This window comes from Leguminivora glycinivorella, chromosome 20, assembly GCF_023078275.1.
Source record: "Leguminivora glycinivorella isolate SPB_JAAS2020 chromosome 20, LegGlyc_1.1, whole genome shotgun sequence".
Classification (NCBI taxonomy): Eukaryota; Metazoa; Arthropoda; class Insecta; order Lepidoptera; family Tortricidae; genus Leguminivora; species Leguminivora glycinivorella.
Window position 1 is genome coordinate 1081605 of NC_062990.1, and position 25597 is coordinate 1107201.

The 25597-nt window shown below is 36.4% G+C and overlaps 1 protein-coding gene across 3 annotated transcripts in view; it reads left to right on the plus strand.

Moving 5' to 3' along the window:
• Nucleotides 1–22021, plus strand: part of LOC125237158 (EH domain-binding protein 1) — a 43024-nt gene extending 21003 nt beyond the window's left edge. For 2 of the 3 annotated variants that reach the window (XM_048144139.1, XM_048144138.1), the window contains exons 9-24: nt 709–841; nt 1398–1464; nt 1625–1754; nt 2747–2819; nt 4135–4312; nt 5844–5965; nt 7486–7647; nt 8693–8775; nt 9573–9661; nt 10398–10517; nt 11695–11768; nt 12591–12722; nt 15494–15579; nt 16494–16617; nt 18048–18112; nt 21470–22021. In XM_048144139.1, the coding sequence (XP_048000096.1) occupies nt 709–841; nt 1398–1464; nt 1625–1754; nt 2747–2819; nt 4135–4312; nt 5844–5965; nt 7486–7647; nt 8693–8775; nt 9573–9661; nt 10398–10517; nt 11695–11768; nt 12591–12722; nt 15494–15579; nt 16494–16617; nt 18048–18112; nt 21470–21548 (1717 nt within the window). In that variant the 3' untranslated portion in view covers nt 21549–22021. The remainder of the gene's footprint in view (nt 1–708; nt 842–1397; nt 1465–1624; nt 1755–2746; nt 2820–4134; nt 4313–5843; nt 5966–7485; nt 7648–8692; nt 8776–9572; nt 9662–10397; nt 10518–11694; nt 11769–12590; nt 12723–15493; nt 15580–16493; nt 16618–18047; nt 18113–21469) is intronic. The other variant, XM_048144140.1, reaches the window with a different exon arrangement.
• The last annotated feature ends 3576 nt before the right edge of the window (nt 22022–25597 follow it).

Consider the following 25597-nt stretch of genomic DNA (forward strand, 5'->3'; position numbering starts at 1 on the left):
GCCGGCAACCCCCTTTGTCCCGGCCTCTGTAGTAATGTACTATAAACAACTCAGTTAAAAGATATTGAGAAAAAGTCTTTAGAATCGAGGTTCCGCTCTCGACTGTTTCCTCCTTCAAAACTTAATCAATCGTAACGAGATTTCAGAATCTGAATAACAATGACATAATCTGTATCGGACCGTTTAGTATTTTTGGCTAATTGTTACTAATTTTGAATACCACACCTTTTTTTGCGCCATAATCAATAAGGCCGCTTTTGGAAATTTTCGATGAGCTCTAGCGTCTTTAAAAATAAGAATATCAAAAAAATCAAAACGGTCCGATACATAAAAATAATTATAATACATATGTGAAAAAAATCATTGCTCTATCTTAAAAAACCAGGGCGGAAATAGTCGAGAGCGTTTGTATGGAGAATTGACCCCTCCTGTATCGTCTTAACCTACTTGCCTTGAAGCTTTCGCAACGCTCAAGGTTCAATATTGGAATTTTTCGTTTGCGTGATTGATAAAAAAACACTGTCTTGTTAAATAAATAACTATTACGCACTTTTATTTTGCATATCTATAAGCTCTATTTAGTTGTGGGGTCGTTATGTGGGGAATCAATTACGCTATATTTGTTTTAGAATATGAAACATTTTGTTTAGAATTTAGAACATTTCGCTTTTCAAGTGCTACATTACTATATTTTACATTTTATTCTAGTGACTTCTCCGGCCTACAGCCCGATGAGAGCGAACAGAATCTCCGAGTAGCGTTAGAAGCTAGCGCTACGCTCGGAATCTCGCAAGTTCTGACCGCGGCCGACGTGTGCAAGAGCAAACCTGATAGATTAGCCGTGAGTTCACACTTTAGGAAAAGTTAAATTGGAAGTTAAATCATTAAGATTTATGATATAGGTTATCATATCAGCCGAAAGACGTCCACTGCTAGACATAGGCCTCCCCCAAAGATTGCCACAATGACCTGTCCTGCGCCACCATCCCGCGGACTCCTGCGACTTTGACCGGGTCAACAGTCCACCTTGTGTGTTGTATCATTTAAAGTTTATTGAAAATAACTCTAGATGGAATCATATCAAACAATTTCGCTATTTCGATCGTTTTTTTTAAATTATAAATGGGCTTTCTCTTGGCCACAGACTAGCCAAAGGCAAAGACGTGGCCTACGATGGAGTGAGCTCGCCCAGAAGATGCCTGTTCACTCTTGATTTGAAGGTTGCCGGGTTATATGAGCTCGGAAATATAGTCCCCCCAAATGTTACTTTTTAACTTTAAACTTCCGCACATGCGCTGGCAGGTCTATTTAAATTGCTGCTAAAATAGTTTGGATCAATTCTAAAACCCCTTTATACACTCAAATATTTGAGAAATGGCTTTCTTTTTATTTTTCAGATAATGACGTACCTTTTCCAACTCCGAGCACATTTTACTGGCAATGAATTACAAGTTGAACAGTTGGGTAAGTAGAAATCTGTCTGAAAATAATATAAAATCGTAAACGATATACATACCTACATACATAAATAAACTCACGCGTGTATTTCATTTCCAAAAGGGGTAGACAAAGCATATGAAAAAGACACACAAACATTACTTAAGGATTTCGTTACTTTTGTCAGGAAACGATGAAACCGAGTCATCATATCTAGTCGGTCGGCACGACACGGACGGGTCGCTGCCGCGAGATCTGTTCAGCAGAGAAATTAGCACGAGGAGATCTAAGAATATGGAGAACAGACCCAGGCCTGGGTAAGTTAAGTTATTTGACTATAAACTGAAAGTACCGACATGTCGTCACTACTTTTAAAAAAACTTGTATCTTCGTCTGTCAATGAAAAGAAAATTGTAGTAAGTATGTATGGAATGCATATAGACTTACTGCGTTTTAACTTCGAGGAGCAGCGTATAATTATAATCTCTTACTTCTAGTCTAGAGATTGATTGTTATTAATTGACCCTGTAAGTCCGAGGCAAATTTTTCCGATTTTTAGTTTGGAACTTTCCTTTATTTCTTACAAGCTTTTGCCCGCGGCTTCGCTCGCGTTAGAAAGAGACAAAAAGTAGCCTATGTCACTCTCCATCCCTTCAACTATCTCCACTTAAAAAAATCACGTCAATTCGTCGCTCCGTTTGGCCTTGAAAGACGGACAAACAAACAGACACACACACTTTCCCATTTATAATATTAGTATGGATTAGTATGGATATCAAAAGCAGAATATAATTTGTACTTTTACAAGTACGCCGGGACGCAAATGCTTCAAAAATTGTAACGATGTTGTTTACAATTCTATCTTTTGAGTAAAAAATATACAAATTATACACTTTTAAATATAAAAAAAATAGAAATATAGAGCGATTGAACTGGTATTCCAAAATGTCTCAGGTTCGAGACTTGCCGGATGTATGTTTTTTTTTATTTTTTTTCTCTAATTTACAAGTTCTGCTTGAAATCTTGATAAAATAATACTCATGCACATAATATAGTACATTACGATACAAGTGCGTAAAAAAGGAAGTTCGAAACGAGTGGCGATAAATTAAAACACGACCGAAGGGAGTGTTTTAAATCGACACGAGTTACGAATTTCCTTTTCGCACGTGTATCGTACGACGTTTTTCAGTACAGATGGCCCTCCGAAGTTTCGACCTGGCATATAATGAACCACTTCTCGCACTAGTGCGTAAAAAAAACAGCATCTGTACTGAAAAATCTATTTATACACCTATTTATTTTTCAGGTCACAAGTGTCACAGGATTCTCAAGTATCGGTGCCATCTCGGCATTCACAGGAGCGATATACTCCCGACAAGGTAACGCACTAGATTTATACTGACCGGGATATAGACCGTGATTACGTTTTTCATTTTTGTCGGAATGTTCGGAGTTGGATAAAAATCAAAAAGGTAATCACGGGCTATATACCGGTCAGTATAAGTTTAGTGAAACCTAACGTGAATCATTTGCAACTCTTAAGGTATTGTTTCTTAATTTTTATTTAAGAGAATAATACTCAAAAACTATTTTATTTTTAAAATTTAGTTTTTTATAGTGCCTATACGTTCTTCTTTTTTTTCGTACATAATGTGTTAGTTTTTATCTATTAACTAATTTTGTAGTATTTCATTTAGAAATTTCAAAACTGTTTGACTCGAAAGATAGTTAACACTCTCACTGCGGTACGGGGTCAATTCGACCCCGTACATACATGCATACAACACACTCGCTGAGCATTGTTAAGCTGTTATAGCACGAGTGTGTTCAAAAAACCTGCCTTTTTCATTTATTCAATTTTGAAGTGTATTAATAGTTTCTCTAATCCAATTTTATACGCTTTTATGACAAGACACTGCTTATATATTTTTTCTACTCCCGAACAGTTATTCGTCATTTACAGAGTTGTGCATAAATCTTTAAAACCCTACATAAAAGTCTTTTCCCCAAAGCCAGCGTCCGCCGGCTTCCCGCGCATGCGCGCAGTATCGAAAAAACTGAAAACGTATTGTTTGGCTCTGTAACCATGGCAACGCATTTTTATAACGATACTGCGCGCGTGCGTGGGATGCTTTGGACAGCTGAGCTGACAGTGCAAACATTTGCGTCAAAACACAGGAAACAGTGTGAATTTCACGAAGGTTATTCAAGAAAAGTATTAAAAACTAAGTCATGGTCGAAGAAAAACTATTATATGCAACGATGTTTAACTGAGCCAAAAATACTCGTGGCTTCTTAATAACAATTTTCGGCTTCGTCTCAAATTGTTACCCACGCCACTCATCTTTTTTGACCTCCTTTAAACGCCTGTTGCATAAAATACTATTAAAGCAGCACTATTAACCTCCTGGGGTTCAATGTCCTAATGCTAGGACAAAATACATACGATGATATTTGAATCTACGTTAAATGGAATTGAGTTGCTTTTGTTTTGATTCGTTCGATTTTCAAACAATAGAAATTCAGCCCTGTTTTTAGTGCCATTGATTCAAATTTGATTGACAATTTTTTTGTATGGTGGGCCGCTAGAGGATTAACAGTTTCAGTGTCAAAAAGGACATTTCTACGAATTCAGTTTCCTTCAGCAATTCTCTTAAAAATGGTCCTATATTAACATTATAATTTTGTTTACAGCCCCCAATTCAGCCAATAACCTCCCCCGCGCAACGCACCCGCCTCATGACTCGCAAGGAGCTCACGGACCCGTTCGGCTCCGACGACGAAGAGTCTCCTACAGCGCCCGCACCAGTACCCGTCACCGCTCCTAATACTACCACGCTTAGTATTAACACGTTCACCAGGCTTGTTGATGGTGAGTTTTATAAATAAGAGTAATGTTAAATCATCAAAACTGGCGGCCTAGCCGGTAAGAGCGTGCGACTTTCAATCCGACGGTTTTTAGGTTCGAACCCCGGCTCAGAAGATCAGAAGGCAAGGTCAGAATGTCAGATGACAGTATCGCTTCGTAAATCTAGTGCCTACGCCAAATCTTGAGATTAGTTGTCAAAGCTAACCACAGGCTCCCATGAGCCATGGCGAATGCGGGGACAACGCAAGGAGGATGATGATTTTATGAAAACGACCTTATTTTTTAGTTTCTATGGTAAAGGATGAAATGTTCAACTTTGGCGCCCAACGTGGGACTGCCATTGATTTGACAGCATTGAATTTTAATGCTAAAAAGTGCTAGTGAGTATTGACTAGTCACCTCATGACTCGTAAGGAGCTCACGGACCCGTTCGGCTCCGACGACGAAGAGTCTCCTACAGCGCCCGCACCAGTACCCGTGTCCGCTCCTAATACTACCACGCTTAGTATTAACACGTTCACCAGGATTGTCGATGGTGAGTTTTATTAGTAAAACTAGTTTTGCCAGCGGTTTTGCCAGCGGTTTCGCTCGCGTTAAATTCGAAAATTGCGGCATGCATCATACAAACTTCCACCCCCCATTTAGGGGAATGGGGGGTTAGAAAGAAACAGAAATAGCCTAAGATGTCACTCTCCATCACTTCAACTATCACTTAAAATTCACGTCAATTCGTCTCTCCGTTTCGCCTTGAAACAGACACACACACTGTCCTATTTATAATATTAGTATGGATAATATTAAGTCATCAAATGTCATGTCAATGGATGAAATATTTGATTTTGGCGCCCAACGTGGGACTGCCACTGATTTGACCGCATTGGGTTTTAGTGCTAAAACTGCTAATAAGTAGGTAGTATGGACTACTGCTCCTAATACTAGGTTCGTAGACAGTAAGTATTATTAGTAAGTAGTATTATATTAAGTCTTCAAACACAGTCACAATGGCAAAGGATGAAGTCTTCAATTTTGGCGCCCAACGTGGGGCTGCCACATTATGCACTCTTAGACAGCATTGATGAGTTTTAATTGATCCATTGACCAATACAGTGAAAAATTTCGCTGGTTTGGTTAAAGTCTTGGTGCGGCGCTGGAGTATCGATCCAAAGGCCATGAGTTCAAGTCCCACCCAAGGCACAAAAATTACACTTTTAAATTTACTCTACAGGGTATTTCCCGTGAACTCAGAATCTTGAAATTTGATACGAATCAACGTCTTGTAGCACAGATAAAGTAAAAATTGCGAAAACCGTAAATTTTTAATAATTGTTAACTTCGTACGGAGTCTATACATATTCGGTTTAGATGACGAGGATTTGGCCCCTTTTTTAATCCTAATGATTACACGATTTTAGTGCTATTTAATAGCGTTATTTAGCGCCTATGACGTAAACACATATTTATTTAAAAGCAACCACGATAGTTATAGACAATTTTTCTACTCACAAGTGTTTTTGATATGCCATTTTTTTTACAGAACCCCCAGAAAAACCAAAAATCGAGACTGCGACCACCGACCCGCTACAGATCACAGAACAGTCAGAAACAGAGGCGCCACTCGTAAAGGAGACCACGCCAGAACTACCCAAACCTACGCCGGTGAGTGGACTCGTGTTTGTGCGCTGTGGCTTACGTTGTGCTTTGAGGGGTGTCAGAGATTGTCCGTTTCCTATTTTAGAGATACAACTTTCGACTTAAAGAGACACTGTAAAAGAAAAACAACATTACCAGGAATTTTTGACATTTTAGAACATGTTACTCGCAGGGTTCGAAAATATCCGATATTTATAATAAATTTCAAAATATCGGATATTTATGATATATATCGGATATATATCAACTTTGATATATATCCACTTTGTATGGAAGGCATATTATCATTTTGTTGCACTATTTATGAATACAACTTTAGATAAGGAAAATTCTACTAAAAAAGATAACATTTAGTAAAATATTAGTAACAAACACAAAAAAAAAACTATATTTTTAATAATGTTGCATTTTTTAAAACCATTTTTGTATTGCAATATTTATAAACAAATGATAAATATCGGATATTAATATCCGTTGATATATATCGTCGAACGCCGCTGGATATATATCCGATATATATCGGATATATATCCATTGATATATATCCTCGAACCCTGGTTACTCGATAGCAAACGTCACGCCATAAAACATATTTTAATTTGCAAAATTATAAATGTCAATACAAAGAAATAATGACCAAGGCCTCAAAAGTGTCCAGTGTGCGTAGCCGAATGGAAGAAACGCTCACGAAACGAAACGCTCGTAGATATCTATCTCTATCGCTCTTGCGTATTGGCGCGACAGAGCCAGAGACTACCTTTCGCGGCGTTTCGTTTTCGTTTCGCGTCGTAGAAATGCCGTTCGGCTACGGGCCCTGAGCTGGATTCGAACCAGCATTCTCCCTCAGTTTACCTTTATGCATGACACTGGTTTCAGTTTATTGATGTAATTTTTGGTTCTAGTAAAAAAGGCGCTTTTTTTTTCTCCAAGCAATGAATGTAATTTTACGTGATCTTTATGCTATCGATTAACTAATTAAAAACTCATGGTAATGGCTACTTGCTAGGAGATAACTCGTAATTTAAAAGAAAACGGACTATATAGGAGTTTTGTTTGTAATATGTTTGGGTAACACAGTCAGCATTTTATTAAAAAAAAATGAGATGTCTTTTTAATTTTAATGATAAATTATAGACTTTTATATTTCTAGATCTTTTAATTTTAAACATAGATAAATCAGACTATATATCACATAGAACCAAACCTTTCGCTTTTTCAGTTTTATTTCGTGCTGACTGTATTTTTGTCTTTTGTTAACTTGCTTTTGAAAAACAAGAAAATCATTAAAACAATTTCATCCCTTACATTTTTTGCTTATTTTGAAGTTTTCGCGCATTAGACTAAAAATATACTTATTTCTCCCATCCACATATCACCCATCGACATCGCTTTAAACATGTGTGCTACGCTTGCTATTCGACGAAACGGCGCTCTGATTGGTCGAAAACTCGGCGCTGTGATTGGTCCGCCTAATCCCTCGCTCCCATTGGTTGGAAACTGAAACGCTTTAACGTGATTGGCTGTAGCAATTGTTGTCGCGTCACGATGAGCTTAAAGAGCGAGCGAGACAGCTGCTTGAGGCTACGAAGAGGGAGGCGAGAGCGAAAGAGAAGAAACGACAAGAGTTGAAGGAGAAAGATGAAAAGGAACTTAATGGGATTAGGAATGGAGATTTGAGTCCAACTAAGGTATGTTTTCTTTTCAATATACTTTTTTATTGGGGTCCGAACCTGAGGCTAGGACTTATATTAGGTCGAGAATAAAATGGGCAATTCTACCTGAGTTGAATACTCTTATTTAAGTTCCAATTGCGAGGAAATGAAATGAATAACTTTGGGACTGAGAATTTAAAAGGTATTTTTGTAATTGAATAAAGATATACACGGTGTTTCCGGTATCACTCAAAACCTCAGACACCCCAACTGATTTTTATTTTTTTAAACTCATCTAGAGTATTCATCTTTTAATCTGATCGTTACTTTTTTTTAAATTGAATTTTTAATTTTCTGTACAGCTCTACTTGACTTTTAGCTCTACACTCAATAAAATAATTGCTAACTACCATCATAAACCATAAGACTATTTATTTGTGGACGTTACTGCAACGACATAAGGTTTACCAATAGACAGCTAAGATGTCACTGTAAAACACTTTAAAGCTTTGTCACAGTAAACTTCAAATTGGACAGGTAATCGCAGTAAGCAAATAAACTCAATATTCAAAATGACAAGGTTGTAATTAGGTACGATTTCAATTTGTTATGACTTATGATAAACATTAAGATTAAACTGACAAACAACGTCAAACTAGTAGCGGAAAAAATAATCGTCCAAGTAACCGGCCAGTATTAATACCCCTAAATACTGAAAAAAGGTAAACAACCTCTAGCAATGCGATATACACAATGTTGTATTACGAGTACAATAGAATGGGCACGTAAAAAATAACTAATAATACTAATTTAAATAAAAATATTACCCCCATCAAGATATAGCTCAATCGATTCTACTCTCGATTCTGAACAAAGTGTTTTCAGGTTTTTAGTGTTAAGTGAAACACGGTGTATTTTAAAGTGGAAAAAAATTATGTCTTGGGTGACACTTGAACTTACGGCCTCTGATTAATTACACTTAATTTACATCGGTTACTGTTTGTTAAAAAATAAATAAATATTTACATTTTTGCGTTAATTTCGAGAGGTCAGGAATTAATATTAGATTCTTTCCCTACAGCCCATGACGGAAGAGGAGAGACAACAAATGCTACGAGAGCGAGCGAGAAAGCTGATAGCGAACGCGAGAGCTGGTATTGTTAGGTATGATATAATACAAAAACAAAACAAAATTCAGCAAATAGGCCACAGGGGTACTTTTACACGTCACATACATAACATAATATTTATATTTGAATTTAAATTACAATTGATACAATACTAATATTACCTAACGTATCACGTTACTAAAAGAGATGTATAAGGGCTCTTCAAGTCGAATTACAACTAAATAGTTTAATAATTCGTCAGATACGTCAGGTGACAAATAAAACATAGAAAAAAATTATAAATATAATTTTCCCCTCACTAGCTCGGAAACACGTGTTTTGTCCTTTAATACCAGCGGGTAAAAACGCATTTTATCCACTAGTGGGTAAAGTAATTTGACCTTGAATAAAGTCGAATTAACTGCTTTAAAATTGATAAAAGTAGGTGAATCTAGTAATAAAGATGATTTACCACCTGTGGAACTACTGGAAGCAGTAATAAACGCATTTTTTGCGTTGTAGTTTCCTCGCTATAGTGAGGGGAAAAGTTTTGTGTTACACTCGGGTGCAAATGTATTTTACTTCTCGTGTGTTAAAAAACTTGCAAGTTCAGGATTCTATTCTCGAACCACTCGCTTCGCTCGTGGTTCAACTATAGAATCCTTTCACTTGCTCGTTTTTCAATTCCACACTCGGCGTTAAAATACAACTTTGCCCCCTTGTACGAGTATAACAAATAACTATTATTTAGCTACTAAATATGGTTTCGCTTGTCGTTTGACGAAAATTTCAATTTTTTACAGATTACTCACCTGAGTCATTTTTCTATACTCATTTTTGTGTGTTGTACAGTCCAACATCACCGACCGGGTGTGTGCGATCGCCGCGAGGCACCGTGGAGATCATCAGCAAGCAATCTGTCATGGACGAAATCGCTGCAGGTGAGTCCACCTTCCACCAACACTACAGTCATATCCGATTAATATTGTAACTTGACAATTGGCACTTAACAAACAAACATCATGACTTTTCGAACTTTTAATACTGCATTTTCAAAAATTAAAGAGTAGTTATCATTTTGGTTCTTTTGACTTTGTATAACATACTAGTTATAACCTAACCACAAAATTAAAATTTTGAAAAAACCCCCGACCGCGACATAGTAGACCGATTTTCATGAAACATGGCTAAGAACATTCCCGACTAACTCAGCTTTCAGACAAAAAAAAACTAAATCTAAATCGGTTCATCCGTTCGGGAGCTACGATGCCACAGACAGACACACGCACAGACAGACAGACAAACAGACAGACAGACAGACACGTCAAACTTATAACCCCGTCGTTTTTGCGTCGGGGGTTAAAAATAGTAGTAAGTAAATGAGGACGGCTCTTTCTGCTTAACTATATATTTTTAACTGACATTTGATATGATATTTGATAATTGTGTAATTGCATTATATTTAATTCCCACTCTTTTATGTCACACTGTACAAGAACACCGGTAAATTTCCATAATTTTTGACTATTTAATAAGTGTTTTTTTTTTCATTATTTATTACATTTTTCTGTTTTCGTGTTTCCTTTGTTATTTTTTTTTAATTTATTTATTTCTCAAATCCCTTTTGTATTATTTTTTTGTTATTTTGTTTTATTTTTCTTGTTTGGTTTCCTATAGATTTACTAAAGTTCAATGGCAATGGCACAGTGGGAGGCGTGGAGCAGCTAGAAGCGATGCTGTCCCAGAGCTCTCACTCCAGCCCCGGTTCAAGAAAGAGCGCTAGTCCGGATCGATCAGGTAGGTGTCACTTATGAGGTAGACCTTTTTAAAAGTCCAATAAATATATGTAGCTAGTTATAGTAAAACGTTTCTAAGATGTCCGAATGGTCACAAAACCCTTTTTCTGTAGTGGTTCAGATCGAAAGGTAATAAATACTTCACTGGGAAATCTAAAAATATAATTTTTCATAAACATAGCTATGCTTAGTATCTCATAAATATATTCAGAAAAATAAATATATTCAGTTTCATATTCATGAGAATCATGAGATCCTGTAAGCACGATTATATTATTTTTTACACACCACGTAGTCCGCACAGGCAATGCGACGCATACAAAATTACGAGTGGTGGTCGATGGTTCGACCATGCATCTAGTTTATTATTTTTTTATTTTAAAAAGCTGCTAGAAAATTTATTGATACATTAGTAGGCAAGGGATTTGAAGAACTGTAAAGATTATAAATTGAAATAGATATCATACACGAAAGAAAAAACAAATCAAACTAACAAATCAAAAAAAAACAAATCAAAAATATTCAATAAAATAATTTGATTTGTTCCCTAGTTGTAACTGTAAAGATACAAAATACAACATCATTTATTCAGCAAATAGGCCACAGGGGCACGTTTACATGTCAACATTACAGAGTATTCATTAAGTTAAACAAATTAAATTAATAGAAATATTAACAACTAAAAATATTAATCATAAGCAAAGTAGCTATACACTGATATAGAGTTAGAGATGTATAAAGTCTCTAAATGTCATATACTACCTATACTTAATACATAAAGAAAGCACAAACAAAAAAATAAATCTATAATAACTAGAGTTTTAAATGACTCTGTATGTTACAAGTAAAGATATTATACTTAATCAAATCATCTATAGAGATGTATAGGGTCTCCAAGAGTCAAATTTTATGAAATTAAAATATTTAAAAAGTAAAAACCTTTAAATATTAAATCATAGAAAAAAAAATACAGAAAATGAACAGCTAAATTATACATTTCAAGAGATGTACGATGATAAGAATATATTATGTGATTTTAAGTTATACGGTCTTAAATAAATTAAAAGTCATCGATGCATGCATTTGCTTCAGATATCTGTGTCGCTCGTATTCCTTTGTTTATGATGAGTGTTAGTAAAAACCGCTGCATTTTTACAATACTCTTATTTTTCCCTCAGAGGGTTCCGTGGGATCTCGAGGCCGGTCACCGTTGCCACTGGCAGCGTTACTTGACAACGCGAATGCTGAAGAGGTTAGTATACAATATTATTTGGACGTTTGTCCTTATCTGAAAGCGGTTAAGGCCTGAGTGTACGCTTACGCTGAGCGTACAGCGTCGCGTGCGGCGTGCATGTCAAACAACTAAAGAAGACTCATAGAAGTGTCTTGAGCACATCTCGGTCACTGGCGATCAAATATATAAAAGAGGCGCGTTTCTAGCACACATTCTAGGCTCGTGTAGGAGCATTTCTTTTTTTTTTTTGCCACTTTCATGAAGTGTGATATTTTTGAGAAAAAAAATGCTATTTCTACTCAGAATTACTAGCCTTTTCAATCCTAGTAGTTAAAAAAATTGTCCCATACGATTTTTTTTCTTATTTTGTTACCATTTTCCGTACATTTTGTATGGGGTAACAAAAGAGGAAAGTAACAAAAATGTATGGAAATTCTGGGACACTTTTTGTCTCCCAGTGAGATTGAAAGTACTAGTGATTCTGAGTACAATTGACCTAAAATTCCCTAAAACAATAAAAAAAAATATTGGCAAAAAAAAAAACGTGTACGAATGAGATATGACAGGTCGACTGTTCGCGTTTTTGATAGGCGGTAACTGTAAGGTAATCGAGAGGGGGTGGGTGGCACTTTCAGCGGGGAGCGGGAGTGGCCATACTGTACGATAGTACTCTTTATTATACTGTGGTCTTGAGTCCATGCTGCATAGCGTGCGACCGGGTGTCCTGTCAGGTATTACATTAAAGATTTAAAAATATATAAACAGAATTCTGTCAAACTTGGTATAATATGACTAAGTATTTCAAAATGTCAACTAAAATTCTGTTTTAATGTCACACAGGGCCGAGAAACGGGTTCCTACATTCAGAGCGAGCTAGAAGCGTTGGAAAAAGAACAGAGCGCCATCGACGAGAGAGCGGCGGCTCTCGAGAAGCAGCTGCGGTGTGTGATGCAGAGCGCGGATAATACTGAGGTATGAGCTAGTTCGTATTTATCACACACTTTTTAGTTTTTTTTTTTTTAAGAAAAAAACAGTTACATAATACCTTAAATAAATTTTTCGCCAAACTGTGCGACAGTTTGTTGGCGTAGCGCTCAATTAAACTTTAAACTACATTAGATTAGGTACTTTACACTAAGATTAAGATAACAACATTGAAGTAAGTATATAGCAATTGTCAGTCTACGATAACAGAAACTTTTTTATGAAGGTAGATAAATTATTAAGTGTACAACATGGGGCTTAAAACCCGTTATAGTTGGTAGGTTTATACTACAGCAATAGGCTCAACTGACCATTCGTGAATGCTATCGCATTTCTACTCGTCGACTTTAATCTGTCAATTAGGAGACCACAGACTAAACTATACGTGCTGACTTTTCAGTGTTGAATAGTCTTTGACACTTAGTCAACTATAATATTTCATTACACTTCACTTTAGTTAACTGAAAAAATTTCAAAAATAGAACGATGATGATATTTTTCGTCCAATGATGATGAAAATGATGACTCATAGAAAAAGTATTGTATACAATAGTGATATAATTAAGCTTTTCACTTTCGTACCGTACTATTAGGCCACTCAGCAAGCTTCGTGGCCTAAACATGGTACTCGACTGAAAAGCTTTGTATTATATAACGATTGTATAAAATACTATTACAAGCTTTTATTCAACTTGCATTGTTAGTATGTTAGTGTGCGTCAAAACGTAGAAGATAAATTTGACCCACTTCCCGGTTTCCGATTGAGCTGAAATTTTGCACACATATGTAAATCACGTGACGATGCAATATTATGGTATCATGGAGCTGGTCTGATGATGGAGCAGAAAGGTGGTCATAGGAACTCTGTCATGGAACGTTGTATCCCCATCGAGTAAGGGATTTTTAGAAACGTCTCGGAAAGCAATACACGACTGTTGAAAGAAAGGTACAGTCGGCGCTAAAAGCTTGTGCCAAAAATTAAATTTTTGCAAAAAACTTATTCCTTTCGAGACATTATTGATTTATATTATTAAATTAAAACGGGACTTAATCGCGTAAAACTTACGTTTTATATCCCGTCCCGTCCCGTCGTTTTATGTCCCGTTTTAATTTAATAATATGAGTGAAGATCGTGTTAGTTTAAATCAATATATTATTGATTTAGTTTTTCTAATGAATATCTCTTACGATTTGTAAAAGTTTACAATTTCAAATCAATAGCTCAAGTAGTTCTCGAGATATTTAGCAATGTGACAGACATACGGACAGAGTAGCACAAGGGTTACTTTGGAACCGCTTTGGTACTGAACCCTAAAAACTAACTTGTAATTGTTACCTTAGCAAAAAAATTTTTTTACAACAGATATATTATTGCTTTACGCATTATTTAATAGGGATGACGACTACATAAAAAAATGGCATTCTGTTTAGTCCGTCAGTTAGATCGTCCAAAAATACTGAACACATTTTTCGCTTTTTATAATTAATGAAAAAATACAAAGATATAAAGCAACAAATTTCCGGAGTGGGGGTTTGTGATGTCACTTCTAAGTAAAAATTGTACGTAGGCGTGACGTCACGCGAAACTTTAACGCACTGTACCGTCGTCATTTTTCGTTTACGAGAAAAAATAAAAAATACGTGTTTAAAATTCTTTGATAATCTAACTGACGGACTAATTAGTTTTTTTTAGTCGTCTCGCCTATTATTTCATTTCATTTCATTTATTATGAATTTCTTTTTGTTCAGATGATTGGAAAACCCCAAAAACTTTTAGTCCTAACTGCCCTTAGATATGTGCTTTCCACACAAATATTGATAACTCCTGTATCCCTTACATCCTTACAGCGCAAGTGGAGACGTCTGGTCATGCCCTGTCTCCGTCCTTCTTTAGACCCGGTACCCATCCTTATCCTATTATCCATTTCCTATTCTCCAACACATCAGTTGACATTATAGCTAGGAATCACTAACTTATACCACACCTCGGACACTGGCGATCAAATATATGAAAGAGGCGCGTTCCTAGCACACAGTCTAAGCTCGTGTAGGTGAACGCGTACCATGCTTGTATGAGTGACATATGACAGGTCGATTGTTCGCGTTTTTGACAGGCGGTAACTGTCAGGTAACCGAGAGGGGGTGGGCGGCACCTTCAGAGGGGAGCGGGGAGTGGCCATACTGTACGATAGTATTCTTTATTATACTGTGCTTATACTGATGTGCCGACGGAAAGTTTCCAAAATTCTGAAATTTTCACATAGGAAAACTTCGGAAATTTTCAATACTTTGTATGGACAATTGTATGGATGGAAATTTAAATTCCCTTTATTTTTCGTGAAAGTTTCGTGAATTTTTCAAGAAATTTAATTTTTTTTTGGAAAGTTTCCGCAACTTGCACATCATTGCCGACTTACATGTTTAGACAATAATTTACTGTTTATCATAAACAGTTTATATATTTAGCTGTCTTTTATTTTATTGGCAAAAATAAAGAGCAATTTTTTTATGGATTTTAGTTTTTAACCCCCGACGTAAAAACGACGGGACAAGTCTGTGTGTTCCTGTCTGTGGCATCGAAGCTCCCGAACGGATGAATGGATTTAGATTTAGTTTGAATGCTGAATTAGTCGGGAGTGTTCTTATTCTTAGCCATGTTTGATGGAAATCGATCCACAATGTCGGGAGTTTTTTAAAATTAAAATTTTGTGGTTATTAAATGTTAAAACAAAATCTAATATTTCCATGTCTGTTTGTAGGAAGAAGACAGACTGATGTCCCAGTGGTTCAACCTAGTGAATAAGAAGAACGCGTTACTAAGGCGGCAGATGCAACTTAACATTCTGTAAGTCCCTTTATTTGTTTAAGTATTATGAAGTACAAATACGGAACCTTAAAAATCTGAATTGAAATAGATATCATACACGAAAGAAAAAACGGCAAGGCCCACTGGTGGCCAAGCCGGGAATCGAACCCGGGTCTTCAGCTTACGCGGCTAACATCTTTACCACTAGACCACACGCCCGCCAGTCGCACGCCGTCTAGTGGTAAAGACGTTAGCCGCGTAAGCTGAAGACCCGGGTTCGATTCCCGGCTCGGCCACCAGTGGGCCTTGCCGTTTTTTCTTTCGTGTATGATATCTATTTCAATTTATAATTTATATATAGTAGTGTGACTACTTGAAAAAAAAAGAACAGATCAAAAAATATTCAATAAAATAATTTGATTTGTTCCCTAGTTGCTTAAAAATCTGATTAAAGATTTATCTTAATAGTAGATTGTGACATGAGGGAGAAAAAATACATGTTTAGGAGTTACAAGTCAAATATTATTTTACATACTATTTAATGAATCAACGGTCGTAATCATGTTATTATGTTTCGGGCCGATTTTGGAGGCCCCTATTCTGCCCTGCTAAGCCGAGTGGCGCTATCTCAAAACCAAATGATTTTAAAAATGGAACTGTCAGTTATAGATACTTTAGTATAAGTTAGCTATGGATTTTCGTTTGAAATAGCGCTTTTCGGCTTAGAGGGCAGTATTGCTTACAGTGAAAATTTACATACTTATTTAACCTAATAAATATGCAATAAAAGAAAAAGGTAGACAAGAAATATGTCACATTGATCCCTCTTAGCGGTGAAGAAAAGTCTCCTTTCTGAATAGGTGATATGAAAATAAATATATACACTTGATCTCGCTTAGACACCCTTCAAAACAGATTGAAGGTTTTTCTTAAAATACATATTTTTATTACAGTGAGCAGGAAGAGGATCTCAGCAGACGATGCGAGCTACTCGCAAGAGAGTTGCGACTTAGTTTAGGAGTCGAGGAATGGAGGAAGACGGACGGACAAAAAAGACGGGAGAGGCTCTTATTACAGGTAATCAAGCCACGGATCTGAATCATCAGGAAAACCAGATGGCACCTTTGGGTGATTCTCAGCTAGATGACGAATATTTGATAATTTTAAATCATATCAAGTAAGAATATGGGCCAAATTGTCAAACCTGAAGTTCAAAAGTTTTAATCCTGTATTGAGATATCATTCAGATTCAGATTCTTTATTGGTAAAACATTATTTTTACACGTCATACATTAATACAGATATAATTATAACTTATTGGTACCTATTTACATTATTAGTACATACATTACATAATTATTATTATACATTGTTAATTATTCTTATTATGTTATTTCAATTATTAAATATTATACATTTGCTGGTGTAAACCTATTTAAGTTATTACAGTATTTGCATTGACTTTTAAATACATAGTAGGTATTGAATGACTACCGTCCTGGCTGATTATTACACATTCAGAATAAATTCGTTAACGTTGTAGCATGCAAGTTCATGGAGTAGTCCCATTAATTTTTTGTCAAAAATTATGTCACTGGTGGAGTTTTTTATATCACTTGGGATACAATTATATAACTTAGGGCCGAAGGCGCTGAGCGATGCGCGAGCCTTGGCTAGCCGTCTTGGCGGGTGTGCGAGTAGGTTTTTTGCGCGACATCTTTCGCTTCTGACTCCGAGCAGCGGGTATTCGTGCAGCATTCGTGCATTCTACGGAAAGTATGGAGTATGGCACATTTAATTTTAACAGTAACTCTCTGTATACTTGAATTTCTCGATTATATATGACTACTTATACGTTAACCTTTCAAGATCCACCGGCTCCCCATCCCCAAGGAGCCAGCTTAAAAAATTAAATGACACCTTAACTAATTTTGACATAATTCAAAATCGATTGTTCTATATGACGTATGGGTTTCGAAAGATTAAAGTGGTGTGATAGGCTAGTAGACATTCCTACACGTTGATCACGTAGACAACGTAGTAGTGATTGAATACAGATAAAACACCTCTCCATACGATAAGGGATTGCCTCTCAGCACGTAGGTTAACTATATATAAACCACAATCACAATGTATCTGGAGGGTGTTAGGCGATAGGGGAGATATTATACCTATGGCACACCTCGGACACTGACGATCAAATATATGAAAGAGGCGCGTTCCTAGCACACAGTCTAAGCTCGTGTAGGTGAACGCGTACTATGCTTGTATGAGTGACATATGACAGGTCGACTGTTCGCGTTTTTGACAGGTGGTAACTGTGAGGTAGCCGAGAGGGGGTGGGCTGCACTTTCAGCGGGGAGCGGGAGTGGTCAGACTGTACGATAGTACTCTTTATTATACTGTGCCTATGGACCACAACTGACTACAGTGTTTACTTCAACCACCTCCCAGGCACTCTGCCTATTTCAGTGGCACATGCAGCTAACCTTGGTGATGTTTGACAGGAGCTGCTGGCGGCTGTCAATGAACGTGACAGGCTGGTGCAAGAGATGGATGAACAGGAGAAAGCGTAAGTTCAAAAAATAAGTTTAAACATTCTGGGGAAAACCCTTCATTACTGCAGAAGTGAAATATCGACACACAACTAAGAACAATATTGATTGTATATCTAAAATGTAATGTGTATTTCACTTTTATCAAAATAAGAATCACATTCTATTATTTCATTCATGACAAACACGAGTCTTTCGGCGAGACCATTTATAGGGAAACGGTTTTAAAAGGACATCCTATGTAGTAATTTAATATTTTGTTCTTATACAGAATTAAAGAAAATCTACAAAATATGAGGGACCTTAGTAGTACCAAGGACATATATAACTCCGTATAGACAGATAAAGTCTAAGAAAAAAACGTACCTCAGTACCATACAGAAAAAGGTACGGTGGCCTAGATGGCATTACACCTTTAGGGTACGCTCAGCTAAATGGCGCTAATAATTATATTTGACATTTTAACACATATCAAGCTAAGAATATGGGCCAAATTGTCAAACCTGAGGTTCAAAAGTTTTAAGCCTGTGTCAAGAGATGGCAGTCTATGCACTGTTATTACACATATGGAATGTAGAAGTTTAAAAGGAAGCCTAACTGTCGAAGTAGAACAGTCGCAAAAATGACCGGCTGTCAGTGTTAAACTGAAGTTACCAAGAATATTATATACCATGGATATTGCGTGCCGAACATTACGTTGAAGCCAGAAAATTTGACCTTGAATTACGTCACGCCGGTCTTGTATCTCTTTCTTTAGGGTGTCCATGATTAAGCATACATTAGGGATATCCCGCGGAATTTGACGTATTACGTTTATACGACTGATTAATTTTGTAACTTATTAAATTCAAATCCGATCAATCGTTTTATCACGAAAGTGAACATCCATCCTCACAAACTCAAAAAGTAAGGTACATTAGGGCAATTCCGAAAGTCGTCTAATTAGGAAAGTCGCATAGAAATCACCATTATTTCCGTCATATCAAGATTCCCCTTTCGGAATTATCTGAACATTTCTGTCATTCGGAATTACTCTAATGCACCTTACTAATTTGTCAACCGCCAATAAGGTCCATTTCTATACCACTCTGCAGTTACTTTGCCTTACGCCACAAAATACGGTACAGTTTTTACCAGTGGTAAACTACTGGGATTTTTTTTTCAGAACCGTTCCAGAATAAGAGCGTGGTGAGTGTTGCAACACGAGGCTTAAAATATAACTTTTCTTTTACTGACACCTGTATTTATTAAAAAATGTTTCAGTCACTTTAAACTATCACAATAATATTTTGGTAGTAACTACTGGGAAAACTAATCCCAGTAGCTATCAACCCCCGGTGTGGTAATTAACAATGTGGGGAAAATCCCAGTAGTTAGGACAGGTAAAAACTTGGTGGTAACTAGTGGGAATAGCCACAAAAATATAAGGGAAGTATTTGTCAATGGGGAAATAATGAAATACTAGGACGTTTTAAAACAGTATCTTTATTTTTAAGCGCCGCCCCAAATCTCAAGGAAGGTGGTTCTCAATTCGTACGTATTTCAATTCTCTTCGCATGTATATATATATATATATGTATCTCAATTTAATGTTTATGCCACGATATCTCCGTCGTTACTGGACCGATTTTTAAAATTTCTTTCTGTGTCATAATCTTCAGGCTTAAAGTGCAAATCTGCAAATTGTCGAACGCTCTGAAACATTTCCTTTTATCGGTACAATCGACAGCCAACGCTGCCTCCTTCCTTCATCTTTTGGAACACTGAAAAGTTTAATATTATTCATGTTAATTGTAAAGACATAAACAATAAAGTTGGTATTATTATACTGTGATATGAACTATGAACATAGAAACCGTACCAAGTTGATAGATTTAGCTCCATTCAATAAGAGTAAATACCATGCAAGAAAAAAGATTGGTCACCCTAGTCGTAAAACCACACATAGCATTATTTTTCTTTAAAGGTCATATTTATCGTTCTAAACCTATTCGTGGGAATTTTGATATAATTTGAGACAATGAAAACAATATAATGATAAGAACTAACCAAGATTACAAGCAAAATAGCAGAAAATTTATTGCCAGCGAGGTTTATGAACATTTTGGTAAAATAAGTACTTACTTGTGAAATTTTACGTCGGATTTCGGTTTCCATTTACTTCCACAATGGTTCACTATGCAATACATAGCGCAGAACTTAAGTAAATCGTCGAAAAACGTTTATTTCGCAAAATAAATATCTGAATCGGTGAATGACTTTTGACAATTCTGACATATCGGGCATATTTTTTTATTATTAGTGTTCCCATAGTACGCAGGAGGTAAATACCGGAGAAATAAGGTTTTTGATTGAGTTTTTTTTCGTATAATACAAAGAAAAGTAAGTCAATTTGATTGAAGAATGTTTTATACGTTTTTTTTAGTAACTAATCTGGCAATACATCACAGTGTCGGAAAGAGATAGAACATAGGAGTAAAGGTGAATGAACCTGGCTTCAACTCATTGGTCGGCACGCAAAATCCATGGTATATAATATTCTTGGAAGTTACAAATCTCTCTGCTAGGAGCGCATAATTATGTCACTCAATGGACAGGAACATGACATGACATTAGACGTTCTTTTCTGTAGGCTGATTTCGTCAGGTTGTACATGTCAAGACGTAGTCCCGTGGTAATGCGCTTGCTTCGTATGCAGATGTTATCAGGTTCGATCCTGACAGCGGTCTTTTTGTTGTTATTATTATTATTTTTTATTTAAATTCTCTTTTTGTGTATTTTAATTGTGTTTAGTTACTGTTTTATTTATATGTCTATTTACATTGTTTGCCCCATCCTAGGTAATGTTGTAAGTCTTTCGAATGAAATTTCCTTTATATTCGCATAAATTTAATTTTAATGTTGTAACAAAATTTATGGACAATAAATTAATAATAAAATAAGGAAAAAATATATGTAGAAAAACATATAAAAAACCCTCATCAGGATTTGAATCCGGGACCTCTTGCTCCGTAGGCGGGGTTACTACCGAGAAGGCTAAGAGATTGTCAAATCCTTATGTACCAGCGATTGCCGCGCCACCTATCTCCTCTTTTATATGTGCACATTTGATACTTAAAGATATCCCTCCTCCCTCTAATCTCCATAATTACACATTTTACTTCGACAGTAACTCTATAATACTCGATCCTCTTTGGTAGTACTTATGAACGTTCTATCCCTGATAGTTTCACGTAGAGGAAATTCTATAGGTGACTCCACTCCACTAGTTACACCATAAAATGCAATAAATAGAGAAATACGTTTACTCTACATTCCTTCATTAAAACAATGTGCTGCTGGTGCTGATTTCATTGAAAATTTTCAAATTCCAGGATAGCGAACGACGACGAAATAGAACGCAACCTGTCCCAGGTGGAGATTCAGCGGAAAAACAACTGTATCCTACAGTAAACTAGGTTTATCGTTATCGCTTATGGTACGACTACACACATCGCGATACAATGATCTTGGTAAAACTTCGTCAGGTCCACGTCGAATGTGCATGGCCATTAAAATGCCGCAGAACAGAGCACTGAAATGCGACAGAAGGCGAAGGGTCTGAGGCTTCGGGCGAAGTGCCAAAGTATTCGCGAATATTCGGCCACATACATCGCGATAATGCATTCGCGATGTGTGTAACCGTACCATTAAACACAGTGACTTAATGTTTTAAGGCGGTTCTAAACCGCGATATGTCCATTTTAATGTATTTTTTACAAATAAAAAAAATGATTTTTTTTTTTACAGAAGTATGTGATTTTTTAGATATTGTTCTCCATTCAGTGAAGTTTATATGTTTATGCCTGACACCTGACAGAATCGATAAATTCGATACGTTATTTAACGAAGTTACTTTTTTTTGTTAATTTAGTGTGAACATTGTTTAATTAAAAAAAAAAACTTAAATGTTTGCAAGGACCATTTAATACTAGACTGATATAGCCCATACAAAAAAGCGTACCCCTGAAAAAAGCTTAGTTTTTGCTTTAAAACTAGATGGCGTTGTTTCGTAACCCGGGAGTGGAAAAAAACATATTTTCACACATATTTTTACTTGTTTTTATATTATACTATGAATAACTATCAAAAAACTTTATTTTAATATCAAAATATTGGCTCAAAACACAATTTTTACAAATTATATTTTTTGGTCGGCCTCGACGTAGTTGTGATCGCTTCGCTGGCTAAGTTTGTTCGCATGTTGTCTAATTATTGCCAAATAAAATGACTAGATGACGTTGGTGGACTAGGAAAATGTCACATCCGTTTCGTTGTTCATTAATATAATATACTTAGTGATAATAAACTTATATGTTGAGCTCAAATACGTTCAACAAAACGCAATCATTGTGCCAACAGATGTGACATCTGACATCCATGTCACATCACAAATGTCATTGTATGATTTATTGAATATTCATAATATATGGATATTAAATATTTTAGAATCGCAGCAGCAATGCGAGTAGAGATACAGAATTAATAACTGTACAAATTAATAATTGTATGACCAATGACCTCATACATAAAATTACCAGTTTTAGGTGACAGAAGGCGAATCCAATTTGTAAACATTAAATGTGCTAAGGAAAAGAATCTTTCCGATTTTCAACGGGACACGGCTGAAGGGGCGAGCTGGTTTCGACTGCGCCCATGCATCTCAATTGTCCAAAAAGTTCATTCGAAGATCATTTTGCTTATAATAATCTGAGTAATCACAGTGAATGGTTTGACAGTATTTCAGCTAACATGTAGAGAGACTTGCTAGCTTCGTCGGTCAGGCTTCGTCTTGGACACAACGCGGATAGTTAGGCCGCCAGGTGTGGCACTTAGGATTACGTTTTTATAATAAATTTATAATATTAGTATGGATTAATGATAGTTTGTATTGTTTTGGTAATATATTTTCTACTCGTATACTACTCGTTTGGTACTCGTATAAACCTAAACTGAGATAATAAATGAATAAAAGGAAATAATTAGTGAAACTCTGACATAAGTAATAATTAATGAGACTAAATGCGTTTTCACATTATCCGATCCGATATCGGATGTAGGACTGATACCCCATACATTACAGGCGCTATCTTGGATTTTTTCCATTTAAATCCTTCCGACATCCGATATCGGATCGGATAATGTGAAAACGGACTAAGACAATAGATACCTTGTTAGTGTTATATACCTATGCCTATGTATATCCCACCAAAAACATTCTGTAAAAAATAGCCGTCTCGATGGAGCTGCTTGTTTATTTCTAAAAAGTAATGAAATCTACATAAAGTTCCTTACTGCGATTTCTTTATTATTATAGTTAACTAGCCTTCGCCCGCGGCTTCGCTCGCGTTAAATTCGAAAATCTCTCCACAAACTTCCATCCTCCATTCTAAGGAAGTGGGGGGATATAAAAAGAGACAAAAAGTAGCCTATGTCACTTTCCATCCCTTCAACTATCTCCACTTAAAAAATCACGTCAATACGTCGCTCCGTTTTGCCGTGAAAGATGGACAAACAAACAGACACACACACTTTCCCATTTATAATATTAGTATGGATGTTGTGTGACTTGGCCGTTGAAGTGTAGCGGTGCTGGCGACAGATTGGTGCAATGGTGTTATGGAGCACCTGGTTATAAACTTCTTTATACTCTTGTGTATAAAGAAGTTTATAAGTTTCATATTCGATGGTCCGAGCTAAGGTTCGTAAAGCCATGAAGCCGAGCTGATAATCATTGTCGCTAAACGCCGATCGAAACGCAGTCTGAAGTGGGTGATAAACGTACGATACGAGCAGGTACCTATGCGTACTTATGGCTCGACGACCTTTTTAACCCCCGACGCAAAAACGACGGGGTGTTATAAGTTTGACGTGTCTGTCTGTCTGTCTGTCTGTTTGTCTGTCTGTGTGTGTGTCTGTCTGTGGCATCGTAGCTCCCGAACGGATGAACCGATTTCGATTTAGTTTTTTTCATTTGAAAGCTGTGTTAGTCGGGAGTGTTCTTAGCCATGTTTCATGAAAATCGGTCTACTAGGTCGCGGTCGGGGGTTTTTTCAAAATTTTAATTTTGTGGTTAGATTAGGTTATTCGATTGTGTGTCACCGTAAGTACGCGTAAAAACCGCTGCGCATAGTAGTCGACCATCCAACGCGTACTTGCTCGTACGCCTATCACCCACTTGACGTCGCGCCAACACTTTATGGAAAAAGCGGGTTTTCGACAACTACCAATAAGATTTTAGACATTCAAAAATCTTCAATAATACTCAACTGTTTCGGTCGCACTCGTTCAAATATAGGATAGGATTGGTATGAGCGAGACGGTCAGGAGATTGATTGTCAACATGATATCTATCATAAACACCGTTCGAAATGGCCTCATTAAAATCTAAATTTTAAATATATTGAAAGTAATATTACTAATCATTGACGTCACGCTCAAAATGAAAGAGATAGAAAATTTGACAGTATGGTACTCTTTTGCATGATTGTCATAATTCAAAATAAGAACGATGGCTTGCGTTGTAAACAGGGACTGAAACATGACACGGGCCCCTAGCGTCATCTATATACTTTTCAGTGAATCACTTGTAATGCCGTTGAACTACCGCGTGCGCGTATTTTTTAAAAAAAAACGACATTTTTATTCAAATGACACTCTTAGTGACATCTAGTGACATAGATTTACGGCTGCCAACGGGGTACGGTATTTAGTATGGACTCTGCTGGTCCTTTATAATCGTCCTTGATGTTTGTGTTGTATAGTAATTGATTTTCACTATTTTAATTGTTGTTCAAAAGAATTTGAACAAAATAAAAAACGAATTGGTGCAGTCTCAAGAAGTCTCTAGTAACTAATTCATACAGAATTTTACAAAGACTGTTTTATTTTTCCAATAAATTATTTTTAAAACTAATTTCGTAATATTTTGACTTTTTATGGTTTTACATAAATATTTGTTTACATTAACATTGATAATCGTTTTTTCGACTACTATCGGTTACTTTTTCAACCATTCGCAAACTTTTAAAAGTACATGTACATAAATAAAGGCCAGTATGCAGGTCATACATTTTCTTTATGGAAGCCTTCTCCTTCAAAGATAATTGAATTCCATGAAACATTTTTTGTGAAATTCCATTCGTGCCTCCCATCATAAATTAAATATAACAAGATCTTACCATCCCATACATTAAAATGCGACCGCCTACGAATGCGCTTACACTCCACCACACATAGATGGCGCCACAAAAAATGCCTTGTTACCACCGATTATTTGTAGATTGGCATTAAGTGTCAATTCCGAGCCGTAAATCTATGTCAAAAGTGACACTTAACGCCATCTACAAGTATAATCGAAAGCTACAAGACATTTTTTTGTGGCGCCATCTATGTGTGGTGGAGTGTAAGCGCGGTCTTAGGCGGTCGCATTTTAATGTATGGGATGGTATGATCTTGTTATA